The sequence below is a fragment of the Triturus cristatus genome, chromosome 7, assembly GCF_964204655.1.
Source record: "Triturus cristatus chromosome 7, aTriCri1.1, whole genome shotgun sequence".
Classification (NCBI taxonomy): domain Eukaryota; kingdom Metazoa; phylum Chordata; class Amphibia; order Caudata; family Salamandridae; genus Triturus; species Triturus cristatus.
In genome coordinates, this window is record NC_140590.1 from 1,287,142,250 (window position 1) to 1,287,158,527 (window position 16,278).

Sequence of the window (16,278 nt, forward strand, 5' to 3'; positions counted from 1 at the left end):
TAACGCGGAGAGAAGTTGTGTAGTGTTGCAAAGCAACCATGCGTTACACGCAGAGACGACGTTGCGTGTCTGCGCACTTGCCGTAGAAGAGTTCTGGAACCAGACGCAGGCTGTCGGGGTGACGGAGCGTCGTAGATCAAGTTCCATGCACGGAGAGAACGGAATTCATGGAGCGCCGAACACCGCTGATCTCGAACGCTGGTCCGCGAGGTAAGTGCGTGCCGTGTCTTTCAAAAATAAACTTTTTCCACCCTTTTCTGGTGGGCACACGTTGAGGCGGTGAAATCAGCAAACTTGATGTTGAGTGCAAATGCGCGCTGGGGCACAACACTCTCGCAAGCACCCGCTCAGTTCAGAGGGAGTCAGAGGTGGGGAATCCACACGCCCACCGTCTCAAAAATGTCGTGCCTCGTCGCGAATAAAGACAGCCCAAATCACGAAACGACAACACGCTTCCCAGGCACCAAATGCAATCCAGGACGACAGATCCACTCCTCCGTGCAGATAGAAACAGCCGTGCCAAACGCAAAGTTCAAACAGACAAGTTTGTGCGTTTCACGTGATTAAAAAAAATTCCAGGGTAGCTCTGAAATAGATGACACGCCAAGTATTATCCACAGAACAGCGAAGTAGATACAAAGGCGTGAAGTAGAGGTTTAACGAACAGTTCCACAGCTTTGATGAAGAAATGTTGGGATCTTTCCATTAATAAAATAGTCCTTCATGGAGTAAAGATGAAAGTCTTCAGGTGTATCCCATCCTCAGTCGCCAAATGTAATAAAGACACCAGGAAGGTTGCTTGTAGTTAATAGGTTTAATCCATAGAAAGATCCCATCCACATAAACAGGTCTTGTGGGGATGAAAGCTAGGCAGCAACTGCCCTCTAGTCATTACATCATAAGGCTCATCCAGATGATAACATTCTTTTAGTGCTTAGCAACATTAGTGACATCTCAAGATGCCACAGAGGGGTAACTGGTTTCTGAGAGAGGAGGTGGACTATTACTTCATTGTGATGTAGTGTTTCTACATTTGTACTGAGGGGTGAATGAGCAAACTACTCAGCTTCTCTTTCCCAACAAACCCAGCCCCCTCGGGTGCAGTATTCTAGCTAGTCACCGTCAATGGCTAAAGCTAGTTATTTATGGTATTATTGTAGTACATACATATTGTTAGTCTTAACAATCTTGTCTGTCCCAGATGTGTTAAGTCACTTCACACTTTTCCTACCTGTTTGGACTTATTTTTAATAAGGTGCTAGCTACTTTACTTAAATATCTAATTTAACTCCTGAGTGCTGACTGCCCCAGTCCTTGTTATCTTTATTGCAATGCATGGGTAGATATTACTGAAGCCTGCCCTGGAGTATAGAAAAGTGGTGGGATTACACACACCAATTCGTAAGGGCTAGTACTGCAAAAAAAGGAGAATCTACAATCCGCATTGTTGATAAATATAGCTTTAATGGAAACAGAGGCACTTCCTGGCACAGCCTCAAAGTCACTTCTCTGCTGCAGTTACCTTAAAGTCCTGTAGTAATAACTTTATTTCGGTCGTGAGACCCTAAAAGTGCAAGGGTGCATAATAAATGATAAATACATTTTACCACAGATCATTAAAATCAGCCATAAGGTATACAATACATATTACAAAAATTGAATATGAAAAGGAGACAAAATTTTACATTTGCACATGATCAAATAAAATCTGCAAAAGCCTCAAAGTTCATGAAAGGTGATAGGGCCTGCTATGCTGTAAAAGAGAGTCCTGTATGTAGCGAATACTCAGTAGAAAAAGTTCCTACAATAAAAGTAACATTATAAAAACAAGTTTAGCACACTGGAATTAGTAAAACAGCTTATCACAATGGGAAGCAAGGATTGTAAAAATTCCTTCTAATTCCCCAAATGCGGCCCAAGAATTTAGCGAGCAAACAAGCAAACAATGGTCTTGTGCCAGATCTAAGAATGTGTAAGGCTACGCCATGCTCTCGGGTACCCAATTGTTTACATACAGGCGTAAGCCACCTTGATCTTGGGGATGTATAAGCCAGAAAAGGCGAATAAAACATGTGCAATTGATTCTAGAGGTGAAAAACAAAAGGGACATTACTAAGGATGTGTTTGATTGCAAAGCCATGGTCTGGTGAAGGATTTTAAAGGAAGAGTTTCAAACATAAACTGCATGTAAAGTTTCCTATCAAAGGGTGACTGTATAATGTCCAGATAGTCTTTAAATGGTCAAGTCAATTTGAAGTCAACAAATTCTGTTGTTAACCTACCACTCGATGAATTATTGAGTTCAGACAAGTGTACCCATTCCCAGTACATGGCTTTCAGTTTATGTTTGCCGAAAGGTGGCAGGGAATTAGTGTTGTCCCAAAGATCCTTTACTCCAAGAGATTTCAGTAAACATTTCATGTTTTTAAGCCAACTTATGTTGTTAAAAACATCAAGAGTGCTAACTTCCTTCAATGTAATGGCATACGAATGCAGTTCGGGGTAGATCTGATCCTCAGCCAAAAGAGCGACAGGTGTAGTTTCGCAATATCAGAAATAGATTTGCGGCCCAAGTACAGTTTCAATGGGATTAGAGGAGTACTCTGAGGTAGTAACATCAAGTTCCTCAGTAACTTATTTTCTGGTAGAGTAAGATCAGTCTTTCGAAACCCCACATTTCGGCTCCACATACAGCACAGCTTGCAGCTTTCGAGTCATAAATTTGGAGAGCCGCAGTGGCTGGTTTGTTGTAAGAGGTGCAGTGTTCCTTCTTTAGAGCCCCTGTTATTTGCTTAAACCTCAGGGTCACCTTAGCTATATGTGGATTCCATGACATGTTGTCCGAAATTCTAATACATAGATAGTCAAAATTACAAGCCATCTCTAACGGGACACCGTTTAAGGTCAAACGCCCCTTGTAGATTTTGTGGGGATTTACCTTAAAGTCAATACGAGTACCTTTCATAGTGCCAGTGGCTGTTTGAAAGAGTCTCACTGATGTGAAGCTATTGTACCATCACAAGCTGGGTCAACTAGACACCCATCCAACTTCTCAGCTACATTCGGAATACAAGAGTGCTGTTGTTGGGCAAACTTGGTTTTGGGTATGCACGAGGCTTGGGGATCTTTTCTACAGATGCTCAAATTCCTCTGAGGTGGAGGCCCAGTGGGTACTATAATTATGAGGGAAGCTGGACGGACATTAGAATTGTGCTACAAGCACTGTATCATTGTAGGAAATAACTGTGCATCACACATGCTCTCATACACACCATGTATGAAGCATACACACGAGGTACCCAGTTATGGGAACTGAACAGATGTCACTGAGAGGGCCAGAAGGTCTCTGTCCCAGGGGTACAAATATATGTCTGCCACACCAAAAAACCATATTGCTTCTGCCAGTCAGTCAAGCTACAACCTGGTTTGGCGGCACCTCGTATCCTACAATGTACTAGTACTTTGCTATTAGAGCAATGAAATCGTGTAATTCCTCCAGTGGCATCAAAAAGAGTGAGGCCACTAGGGACAAATAGGGCAAGAAAATCGGAAATGGGCAGGAAGGCATCCTATTGAAAGAATGAAGAGACATTCTACCTTCCGCTGTCCAAAGACCTATAAGTGGATTAGTCTATAAACATTGTAATTGGTCACTTCAAATGCCGATCAGTGTTTTAGCCAACAATAAGCTCCATCAGGAGGCTGCAAAGACTTACCTTCACCAGTCATGTATTTTTCCAGAAAATCGTCCCAGCTCCCAGGATCTGGATGCATCAAAGCCATCTTATAGAAGTAGTAATAGGAGACTGCCACATCCTTTGCATTTCGTGCAATATAGACAATCTGCAGGAAACAGGAAAGGAAGAGATGTATGATGTAAATGCAAATTGTTATAAACTGACACTTCAAGGAGATCCACACATATCAGAGGACCTTCAGTAGGAAGTCCTTCCAGCTGCAGAGGTGGTGGTTTGGTATCGCCTGCTATACTTATCGCAGTCTCCCAAGTTACCCCAAGTTACATCCTCACATTACAATCCCTACTCATCTCTATTACCCCAGGGCTTCATACCTTGCAATTCTTCTCCCAGAAGGTCTTAGGAAGCAGCTTGGCCGGCAGATGGGTCTTAATGATCCTGGGAGATTGGGAATTGACCAGGAGCTCTATTCCTGTGAAAGGAAAGCAACAAAGTACAAAACAGGTTAGTGTGTTAAAGTGCTTGCTAAAGGATCTTGAGTTATATTCAAGTTACATGTTTGAGCCCCAATAAGATATTTTTTACTTAAAGCTAACATTCTTTTTTTTATTTGCAAGATCTGCTTTCACCACCAAATGTTTTCTTGTATTCCCCCTCGCTTTCACTAGACTGATAAATAATATGAGTCTCAGCAGCCCAGTGATAACATCATTGATGACATCTTAAATGGCATAATAGATTACCTCAATAAGATCACATATGACATCACCAAGGACACCATCAATGACGTCCCTGTATGACAGCTACAATGTGTGATGTAGTCAATTTACACATGAAGCAAGCACAAGCACATTACATAATTGGATATCGCACACTATTTCTATGAGAAAGACAAAATAACCCAACGGTTTGTGCACTTAACACTAGTGTACCAGGCAGGAAGGTTGAGACCCCATAGTGATTAGGAAGAATGTAGTGATTGTATATCATGTATACGTGAACTCTGTGAACATCAGGGTAGAGGGAGATTGCCATTTTAATATATGGTGGAATGGGTATAACCTCAGAATGTGATTGAAGGATATAATATTTAAATACTAAGCATCATGCACAAACATACCATGATTATACAAGATGCAATGAGACAGTTACAATGCACAGCATATGCCTGAAACTCACAGATATAATACAAGAGGAGCTATCCTATACCTGGGATGCATTTTCCCACTATGCAATGGCAAAGAGTACCGTGCGTGTACTCACCTGCAATGTGAACAGCGCGCTAGTGAAGGTCAAACTTGCTAATTGAAGCCACCAACCTCTCTTTCACTGCAGGCGGAAACCTGGTCTCACATTCAAAGTGGGGCAGGGATCTCTCTGTAGGTGGGTGCAGTGAACAACTGCATCTCCCTACAATTTGAGGCTGCGGGCGGCCCTGGACCCATTTTTCCACCTTCCTCAGAGGGGAGCCTTCGGGGAGGGGCTGTGGCCGCACAGACTGTGCACCACCTCATATGTTGAACACAGTCAGTGGGCTTCTGGACAGCTTCTATGCATTTTAGGGCTCTGGATAGCTTCATTGCCTAAGAATGGAGATCCTTCAGTCCTGTCAAATTACAGGCCGATCAGCCTATTAGATAACTTGCAAAAAAAAATTCCCAGGAAAGCCCTGGATAAGTTGTCATTATGCAGGGAGGATAATATGATTCTGTCACCTTATAAAGCTGGATTTTGCACCAAAACCAGTACTTGTGACCAGGTGTTCAGGTTTTTATTACTCAATTGGAAGTATGTATTACTAAATAAACAGAAATTGTATGCAGCCTTTGTCGACCTTCATGCTGAATTCGATCTTGTGCCCCGGGATAGGGATGGGAGCATCTGCAAATGTGGTCAATTTACTTTTAAGTCTGCATGAGGGTAATTACCCACAGGCTTGGTGGGGGAGACAGGATGAACTAACTACTAATATTCACATTTGGCGTGGGGTATACCAAGGTTGCATACTTGTACCTGCACTGTTCTCCCTGAATGTAAATGAAAAGTCAAGGTTATGATAAACTGTGCAAATGACTCACCATTGCTGACAATTCTCTACTCATTTCTAGGACCCCATGAGTCTACAGAAACTATTAGACACATTTTTGGCTTTTTGTGAAGCCAGGGGCAAGGAACTAAATGTGAAGAAAACCAAGTTTATGGTCTTTGGGATGAGAAAGGGTGAAGCAAGAGCGGTGAAGCTGACAGAAAAAACGCTAGAGAGGGTGGCCATTTTTTACTACCTTGGGGTTAGTCTAAACAACACCCTGGGTTGTGATTCTCAGCTCGAGAAAAGCTTTCGGACCCTTTGCCATAAATCCAAACCCATAAATCGATTTCACAAACAGACCCCGACTCGGTCTATAACTCCAACGTTAGAGGTTTATCGGATGAAAGCTCAAAATGCGGCACTATATGTTGCTGAGTTATGGGGCCACGTTGATGCACGCAAACTGGTGGTGAGCGAGAATACATTTGTCTATTCCCTTGTTTGTGTTCCACCTTGTACACCGCCGACCCCCTTCTATCTTGACTTTGGGATGAGGAGAATTGGAGACGTGAGTGCACTAAAATGATTGATGTTCTGGCTACATTTGTGGTTCAAACATTCATAAAACGGGGACCCCTGGCATTAAACGTAGGTAGAGAGGCAGGGGAATAACAGCCAAAGGAGCACAAAATGAATACTCTACCTATATCGTTTAGAATATGCTATGCGTCATCTATTTTGTTGACCATTCTAGCTAGACCACAAACTTAATTATTCACATCATCCAAGATATTTTAAACATTGCTTTATTTTTTATTTTTTATCTTATCCATCACAAGTATATTAATATATTCACAAATAAATATCCTATCTAAAAGATTGTAGAAACACCAGATCCCATTGCAAACCTTCCACTCACAACATACATACAATTTCATGCTCAAACATCCTCACACAGACCACAGATACATTCATAACATTTGTGTCAAGAAGTATAATATGCATCAAGTCCCCTCAATATGTATAACAACAAAGTATAAGAAATTTCACCAACTCAGATCTTCATAATATCAAAAATCTGCAGCTTTGATTTACAATTTGTGTAACGTCATAACAAAAGAAACATGAAAATAAATATAATTCAAAAATTTAACATCAAAGAAAGACTTGTCAAACAATTCATCGATTTTTGAAAACAAGTAGATCAGGTGAATTCATATAGGGAACATATTCACAGAGCCGACGCGCGTTTCGGTGAAACACCCCTTCTTTAGGTATCACCTTCTTCAGGGAAATTCCCTGAATTAAAAGATGCTTATTAGCAGCATAGTAGCAGAGCGTGCCGCTTAAGAAGACCCAGGCTGTTTTTCCCTTCGTAAGCGGGACGCTCTGCTACTATGCTGCTGCATGGAATAGGCATCTTTTAATTCAGGGAATTCAGGGAATTCTCCTTGGCCTTGTTCCGTAATTCAAATACCCACAGAGCGAGATATTTTTTATGAAGCTGGCCTCATGAGAGATTAAAACGATTACTGGACGAAGGCGCGATTTATATCTCTATGCTGTGTGAAAGAGCTGAGAAACTATGTGGAGTCTGCCTCAGCTGCGATACTATTGAAGACGATCCCCCGCTTAACGTGGTTTTCTACCAGACGACCCTCTATGAGAAAAACATCTCGTGCTGCATATTCTATATAAATTTGAGAGACCACAGCGTTTAGAGCTCCTTTATTATCTTTTGGCAGCACTCTATCTGAAATCGAGCAGTGGCCCTTGTTTTTATACCAAGGAGACTTCCCTAAATCGGGCTTTTCTGTTTTCACCACGATAGGTCCCGTTGCTCTCTCTGTCTATATACACCATATGAACCCTGAAGTACGAGTTACTTACCTTCGGTAATGATGTACATGGTAGAGACGATTCTAGCCGCAGATTCCTTCCCGTAGAATTATCCCCAGACGTGAGACTGGACCCGGAAAACTTTCTTGCCCAGCATCCCTGCGTGCCGGGGGGACAGCATCACGGGACTCTGCCCAGGCGTCGTCCTCGTACATGACGTCAGCGAGGTCACATAAGTCCCACCCCGGCGCCTACATCAGTTTTCTTCGGAGAACTTTTCCACGCCACAACGCAGAACCAACAGACAAAACTGGGAGAATATAGGAACAGTGTGCGAAAGAGCAGAAAAAGGAACAAAACCATAAAGAGCAGTGCCCGGCACTGCAGTATCCAAAGGCAGGGAAAGAATAAAGAACAGAGCAGCAACTCTGCCTGTACAGAGACAGCTCCCCCAGGAGACAAGGGACATATGTAAAAATGTCACGATAACATGCAACAGGACTACAACCTCAACCAAGGACAAGGAAGGGGAACCAGTCGGGGACACACAGGGAACGACAAAACTCCAAGACACACCCATCACAGAGTGTAACAACCCCCATCAGGAACAAGGGCAGAGGCACAGCCTAAAGACCCCAACCTCAAGGATCGCAAAGAGCCCAGAACCCTAGTAACAAAAAAGGGGGGGTGTAAGCCCCAAACCAGAGCAACCAGAGCAGAAGGGCCAGAAGCACCAACAAACCTAGCCTCCCATGTGACAACGGGGAGGAAAAAGGAACATCCTGACAGAAAGAGGGAAAGAATGTACTCATAGAAGACACAGCCACCCACAGGGAGGCGAGTGCAAAAGACCAAATCAGAAGCCCTCGCAGAACGGGGAGGAAGGGCGGGCCGTGAAGGAATCTGAGGCTAGAATCGTCTCTACCAGATACATTGTTACCGAAGGTAAGTAACTCGTACATCTGATAGAGACTACTAGCCGCAGATTCCTTCCCGTAGAATAGATACCCTAGCCATACCCAAGGGGAAGGAGGGTCTGCGAGAGGACCCCACCCACTGGGGCACAACACGGGCCGAGTCTCAAGACAGGACGAAGAGGCCCGTCCCCCAAGCAAAGGGAAACCCCCCAGCAGGAGGCCACTAACCCCAAGGGGGGGAGGGGGGGTGAGAAAAGAAGAAAAGAAAATAGCCTGCCCTCACTCAGCAGAGGAAACAAGGCAAGGCGCAAAGAGGCCAAACACCCCATGCCCATGTGAGGCAACAAAACCTCCGACCAAGGCCAAGGCAAGGAAAGGCGCACCAAAGGAGAAGAGCAACCTAGAGACTCCCAGGAGAAGAGGCAGAGCAAAGGCAATCCTAGACAGAACGGCGCCGGCAGCAATAGGCAGGCGGAAGCCGAAAGGGGGAACCCAAGACCACCCAGGAAGAATCGTCCAATGTCCCGCAGGGACAAACTGCGCCCGCAAGAGTGTCCAGAAGTCAGGGACCATCCCCCCCACAGGGAGAAGAGGTAGAACCGAGTGCAAGGCCCACTGGAAACAGCAGACAAGGCAGGATGACAGTCCCACTAAAGCCCCAAGAAGGCACAACGGTGCAGAAAGAACAAGAGGGTGGCACAGGCAAGCTCCGTCAGGCACCAGGGATACCACAGAACGAAACACTCAAGCAAAAAGGTGAAGAAGAAGGTTGCATCCGCAACATACCATAACGCCACAAAGAGCAGAGGCCCGCAGGCGACCACAACTCCCCAGCACATACCAGGGCTATATAACAGCCAACCCTGCCCCACATAGGGAATGTCACATCCCAAGACATGGGAACCTCTTAGGAAGAAACTTCCGCAGCAGAGGACAACAAAAAAGACCTGCGGCAAAAAAAACCACAGGAGGCCTATCAAGCAGCCAGTGGGGAAATGCAGAAGGCCCAATCTAAGGCCCAGCATGGCGTAGAAAAACCCAAAAGAAAAACGCACAGTCAAAAAGGGCTGGCCAGCAGCCAACAGAACCACAGCTTCAGCAAGGAGGACTCGAGTGGCCATGAAGCACACAGAACAGACAACCAGGGCGACCCGCCCCAATGGAAGAACAGCTCCAAGAACCAGATCAACATACCGGTCACTGAGGAAGAGAAGAAGGAGGGGGGGGAGGAGGAGGAGGAGGAGGACGAAGCCCCGCCAAGAACCTCATTGAAGGGAAGGTCCACCAGCCGTTCTCGAACATTCTCCGGGAACACACTGTCCCGAAGCCAGGCATGGTGACGAAGGGCAACCGAAGAAGCCATCGCACGAACCAGCACCTCTGAGATGTCCAGAGCGGAGCGAAGGATAAACGCCGCAAGCTCCCGACCATCCAAGACATGGTGTCTGAAATCCACACAGGCACCCTCCTGAGAAGCGGCAGACATAAGGGACTCTGCCGAGTCCCACAAGCAAGAAGTGGCCCTAGCCAAAACACACAGTGTGTTAAGGGCCTGCAGAGCCGCACTGGTTGAGGCAAACATATTGCGTCTCCAGGAGTCCAGCCAGCGGGCCTCCCGTGACGGGGGAGACAACAGCAACAGCAAAGCAGGAAAGTCAGACTGCAAAAGGGGACCTCTGGTCGAAGGGTGAAGATAAAGGCACACTGGATCACGCGGTGCCAGATGGTGGGGGTGCATAAGGAGCTGGGGCACCGGGTCCCCCGTGGCGGGACAGCCCCAAGTCCCCAAGAGAGAAGAGTGGAGTGAAACCTCGAAGGGAAGCAACAGTTCCCTACCATCAGAGCCCTGATGGAGAACCTCCAGAAGATGATCTGCAGGGAAATGGGCAGCTGGATCACCCATGCGCAAACTTCCCACAGCCATGGAAACAGCGCGGGCGAAAGCCGCACCTCCGTAGGGTCCCGCGGAGGGGAAAGCAGCTCCTTGTTAGGTGACGGCTGCAAGCTAAGGCAGCCATCCCAAAGCCAACCGGAGGAAGGAAGGGCCAAGGCCGGAAGGAAGGAAGAGGGACCGAGGAGTGGGGGACCTGCGGCTCCTCCGGCGAAGACCGCGGTCATGGAGACGGCGAGGAGCAGCCTTTAGACGATGTCGGGGAAAAAGCCACGGCCCGTCTCCGTCGAGGATGAGACCAGCAACCGCCAAACCTCTGTAGAAGGAGGCGTCCGAAGACGAGTCAACAACCCGACGTCGGCCCGGCACCGTAGAGTCCGCAACCTGAGGCAGGATACAGTCGGCGACCAGAGCCGGAGGAGACGCCGGGGCGACATCCGACACAGCACACGGCGCAGGAGACTGTAGCTGGGCCGGAGCCAGGGCGGCAAAGGGGTGGCGACGGAACGGCGCCGACCCTACCTCCGACGAGGCAGCCGCCTGCGTGGAGGGACAAGAGGGGCCCGGGGCGGGATGAGGAGTCCCCCGCCAGCCGCGACTCGTGACAGGGAGAGATGGGCCCTCCGCTGACCCCTGTGGCACCGCCAGGGCCAGCAGCCACCGGCGCCGGAGCAGCATCACCTCGGCCTCGGACAAGGCCACCGCCTGTCCCGAGAGGGGCTCGGGGTTGCGACCTGTGCCCCGGCGACCTCCTGCGACACCACAGGGACTCCCGTGGGAGTTTGCGGCGAAGCAGAGGCGCCGTGGTCCGAAGGAGGGACCCCCGAAGGGCCGCACCCCAACGGCACCACATCCTCCGAGCCTGGATCCAAACCAGTCAGCGCCGGGGCCAGAGATCCGCTGACATCCCAGGAGGGGAAGGAGGAGGAGGAGAAGCCAGCGAGGCCTGCAAAGCCGCCGCATATGTCTCCATCCGGGCTCTGGTCACCCCCATGCTGGGAAACGGCAGATAAGGGGACGACACGCGGGGCCGCACCACTTGCAGAGAGCCCACACCCCGACTGTCCGGAACCCGACCCTCGGGGACAAACTGCGACCCTTACCAATAGGTGAGCAGCGCTCTTGCGACCTGGGAGAAGATCGAAGTTGGCGAGGGAAGTTGTGGGTCCGAGAACCCTCCGCCGGGGCTGGGCGAGATGACGACGCCGACCTGGATACACGAGCCGAAAGAAGTTTCATCCGGCGCTCCCGCTGGGATTTCGGCTTCATCTACTGGCACGCCTCACAATCAGTGGAGTCGTGGTGCTACCCCAAACACCACATACAGATGGGGCAAGGATCCGTCGCCGACATGAGGCGGCCACACGACGAGCAAGTTTTAAAGCCCGAAGGCATTCTCAAACTGTTCCCACACACGCAGCAATAGCATAGGGAAAGGCCTAAACAGGCCCAGAGCACAAACCGGATCCACGTTGCACAAGGAAAAGGAAAAGGAAAAAACTGAGGTAGACTTATGTGACCTCGCTGACTCCACGTACGCAGACGACGCCTGGGCGGAGTCGCGTTATGCCGTCTCCCTGGCGCGCAGGGATGCTGGGCAAGAAAGTTTTCCGGGTCCAGTCTCACGCCTGGGGATAATTCTACGGGAAGGAATGTGCAGCTAGTAGTCTCTATCAGATGAAGGTGATACCCAAAGAAGGGGTGTTTCATCGAAACGCGAGTCGGCGCTGTGAATATGTTCCCTCAATGAATTCACCTGATATACTTGTTTTGGAAAATCGATGAATTGTTTGACAAGTTTTTCTTTGATGTTAACATTTTGATTATATTTACTTTCATGTTTCTTTTGTTATGACGTTACACAAATTGTAAATCAAAGCTGCAGATTTTTGATATTATGAAGATCTGAGTTGGTGAAATTTCTTATACATTGTTGTTATACACATTGAGGGGACTTGATGCATATTATACTTATTGACACGAATGTTATGCATGTATCTGAGATGTGTGAGGATGTTTGAGCATGAAATGTTATGTATGTTTTGAGTGAAAGGTTTGCAATGGGATCTGGTGTTTCTACAATCTTTTAGATAGCATATTTATGTGTGAATATATTAATATACTTGTGCTGGATAAGATAAAAAAATAAAATAAAGCAATGTTTAAAATATCTTGGATGATGTGACTAATTAAGTTTGTGGTCTAGCCAGAGTAGTCAACAAAATAGATTATGCATGTATCTGAGATGTGTGAGGATGTTTGAGCATGAAATGTTATGTATGTTGTGAGTGGAAGGTTTGCAATGGGATCTGGTGTTTCTACAATTTTTTAGATAGGATATTTATTTGTGAATATATTAATATACTTGTGCTGGATAAGATAAAAAAATAAAATAAAGCAATGTTTAAAATATCTTGGATGATGTGACTAATTAAGTTTGTGGTCTAGCCAGAGTAGTCAACAAAATAGATTTCTGATAGCATATTCTAACCGGTTAGCTAGAGTATTCATTTTGTGCGTTTGTGGTTCACCTTAGAATTAAGAAAATACTGTGAGTCGCTGAGAGAAGTCATTAATATGAGCGGTGCTAAAAGGATTCCCTGGCTACTCAATGTTGCAACCTGGTGTAGATCTCTGGGGTTGAATAATCTTTGGGACTGTCCGGAGTGCATTTGTAAAAAAGATACGGTCATTGTAAACTCAAAGTACTGTTTTTTTTTTTGACGGAACTAAATGCTACAAGCATGTCTGCAGGGTGTTTAACTACTGAGTTTTTAAATCTTAAATGTTATCCCAAGTTCGAGCCCTACCTTGATTTGAATACATCACCATTGGCTAAAAGTCTCTATGTGAGATGCCATTTGGGTTGTCTACCTTTAATCTTGCCATCGAGACTGTTGAACACATTTTGTTCTTCCGCACTGAATACCGCTTTCTCCGAAGAAGGTGAATTCGACCTGTTTATTGTAACCTGAGAACTACGCATAATTGGATTGCCAATTTGCCATGAGGATCTTAAAGGCTAATACATCAAATCCTATTGTCTTAGCTGTAAGCAGGTTTTTAGTGAATGTCTGGTGTAGGCGACATAAGCTTTTGACCTAGACTTTTCGAATGGTTTCTGTTCTAACAGAGACCGAATCAAGCATCGGGCGGCATGGAAGCCGCTTTTTGTAACTTTCTAGCTTTGTGGCTCGACCATACTTGGATCAAAATATTTTAAATACATGACAGCAAGATGGTGTTCTTTTTATGGCTTATTTTAATGCATAAGTACTTTATTATATTGAAAGAGGGACCAGTATATCTGCAATGTCTGTTTTCACCTGATAATTGTACTACTGCTCTGAACTATATTGTAGCTGCTGTTAAGATGAGAAAAATAAGCATTTTAATTGTCGCGGTGGCGGTACAGTGATGGTTTCTGCTGAACCTTCGTTGAGTTCCCCTATACTCCCCGTAGTTAATCTTGGGGAGTTACCTGACAATACCTTACACAGTCTTATTAAAATGGTGAAATTGTTGAGGGACGAAATCGGTCTATTGAAAACAGTGATAGAGTCGCTGACCAGTAAAATTGAGTTGGGTCCTGTTGTTCCATCGTCCGCCACTGGTAGCATTACAACTACCCCCTTAACTGCCCCAGCTCATCCATTAGGTGCACAGATTGTTACACCCGGGTTCTCCATCCCCTGTCCCAGAGGTAAAGTCACCTACAGTAACGCCGTTAAGGCAGGTACGATTCTATCTTTGGGTCGCCCATTAGCTAATTCTAATAGTACCCCGCAGGTCAGAACAAATTGTATGGATAGGCGGGGGGGGGCAAAGCGACTCTGCTAAACCACTGGATGGTCGGGGTGCTCATAATGTCCAACCTAAAGGTAATACCTTTGTTTGTCTTAATAAAATCTTTATGACCAATGTTCCTAAACTGTCTGTCCATAGCGGCATTGAGTCTCCTGAGTTACTGACTAACAAGGCGATCCAATGGTTGAGGCATGTGAGGGGATGCCGTTCAGTCATCAGGGAGGATATTTTCAGAGCCACTAGACTTTCCTCATCTAGCGTCCCAGTAGATTGTATTGAATTGACTCTTAAAAATAATTACCTTGCAGAAAACCTCCTATCTTTGGAATTCAGGTCTAGTCCTCCGGAAGGCTCTTCTATCCAACTGCGTAGCTACCCCCCGCACGATCTAGGGGGGATTAAGCGTGGTCAAGGTAGGGACAGGGTGATGGCTGGTTCTTCCCTGGATAATATTGACTGACTACCTAACGAGGGGTGTGCTGGTCATTGGGCCAGAGGTGTAAGGGCTGTGGTAACTGAGTACCAAGAGACTATTAAAGTCAGTCCCTGTACTGACCCTTATTTCATCCCTGTGTGCCATGTCCCGGTGTCCCTCAATACCTGCCCCTCTATTCCCGCCCTGGAATTATGTCAGGGGCCTGACCTAGTCACCAGTGGCTTATCAGTAGACTCGCAACGTACCATCCCTGAATTGGTTGGCCATTCACTGTCTGGCGGCTCATTATGCTCCTGGAATATCGCTGGCATAAATTCTAAACTAGCCATTCTAGACTGGGTAACATTTATTAACAACAATGGACATCTGTATATTTCAGGAGACTTGGCTCCTAGAACCATGCTTTTGTGTGGGCTACTTAAACTTTCATACCCCGGCAATTAAGGGGTCCCACAGTCGTCCATCTGGGGGCCTAACTATCTGGCTAAGAAGCGAATTGTGTCTAAATGCTAAGCTCCTTCACACGGGAAACCAAGACATTCCACTGTTGAGGCTTGATCTTGGATCATTGGGCAAAATTGACTTATACAATGTGTATGTAAGGGGTTGTAGGGGTGCTAAATCCCTGGTTATTGACGATCTTTTACGTCTTTGATCTTTACTCAGCTGATACTTTTATCGTTATAGCCGGAGATTTTAATGTACGTTTGAACCCCTTCTTGAAAACAATTGGGACTCACAGGACAATGAAGAGATATGTTGGGATATCCCACCCCTGGAGTTGTCCCCTCTATCAAGGTGGTCTGAAGTTGCCATTCAAATTAATTCTCTTTGTATGGAGAGGGGCTTGAGGGCCGTGAATGGTGGGTTGCCTAGTGACCGAGTGGGCGCCTGCACATTTGATAATGGGCTGAGTAGGAGTCGAATTGACTATATTTTGGCTGACATGAATTTATGGCACTCCCTCGCTGATATGAAGATAGTGACCCTTCCTGAGAGTGATCAGAACCCTCTCTGTCTATTTCATAGATGGTGGAAGGTTGTTAGTGCTCCCGTAGAGAATGGGGAGTTGAGTCCTCCTGAGGTGGTGCCATCCAACGATATGCGCCGTCTAAGATGGTCTGGTCTTATGGGGAGACCTGCCACCTTATCTACAATTTTGGACGAGGTGGACGGTTCCATTAATGCCATAGAGTCAGTTTTTGCTTCTGATGGGAATCTGCGGGATGTAACATCTGCTCATTATAGCTTATTTGCCAGCTTGAAATCTTATTTCCTCATTAAAGCTAAAACAGGACCAAGAGGCATTAACTACCAAGCCTCCTGGTATAATAAGGAATGTAGGGAGGCCAGGTTACTACTTGGAAAAGCTTTGAAGGGTGGGGATGTTTCCCTGGTTCGCCGCAGACGAGTCATCTATAAGAGTTGTGTTGATAGGGCCAAACGCCTTTGGGACGGGAAAAATGGGAGGCCCTCCTTGAAGCAAGCCTACAGAGTAATAGTAAATTATTCTGGAGTATTGTTAAGTGGGGTTCTGGTGGCCAGCCTGAGCGCCCCCAAAATAATGTCTCACAAGTGAAGTGGGTTGAGTATTTTAAACCGCAGTATGCCTCTCCCACTGATTCCTTTGCGAGCCAGGAGCCCCACCAGTTGTTTAAACT

At 46.4% G+C, this 16,278-nt stretch overlaps 1 protein-coding gene across 1 annotated transcript in view; it reads right to left on the minus strand.

Moving 5' to 3' along the window:
* Positions 1 to 16,278, minus strand: part of LOC146811901 (sulfotransferase 1 family member D1-like) — a 515,287-nt gene that overhangs the window by 7,125 nt on the left and 491,884 nt on the right. Inside the window, exons 3-4 of the mRNA XM_085618863.1 lie at positions 4,073 to 4,170; positions 3,717 to 3,843 (exon numbers count right to left, since the gene is read on the minus strand). Of these exons, the coding sequence (XP_085474989.1) occupies positions 3,717 to 3,783 (67 nt within the window). The 5' untranslated portion in view covers positions 3,784 to 3,843; positions 4,073 to 4,170. The remainder of the gene's footprint in view (positions 1 to 3,716; positions 3,844 to 4,072; positions 4,171 to 16,278) is intronic.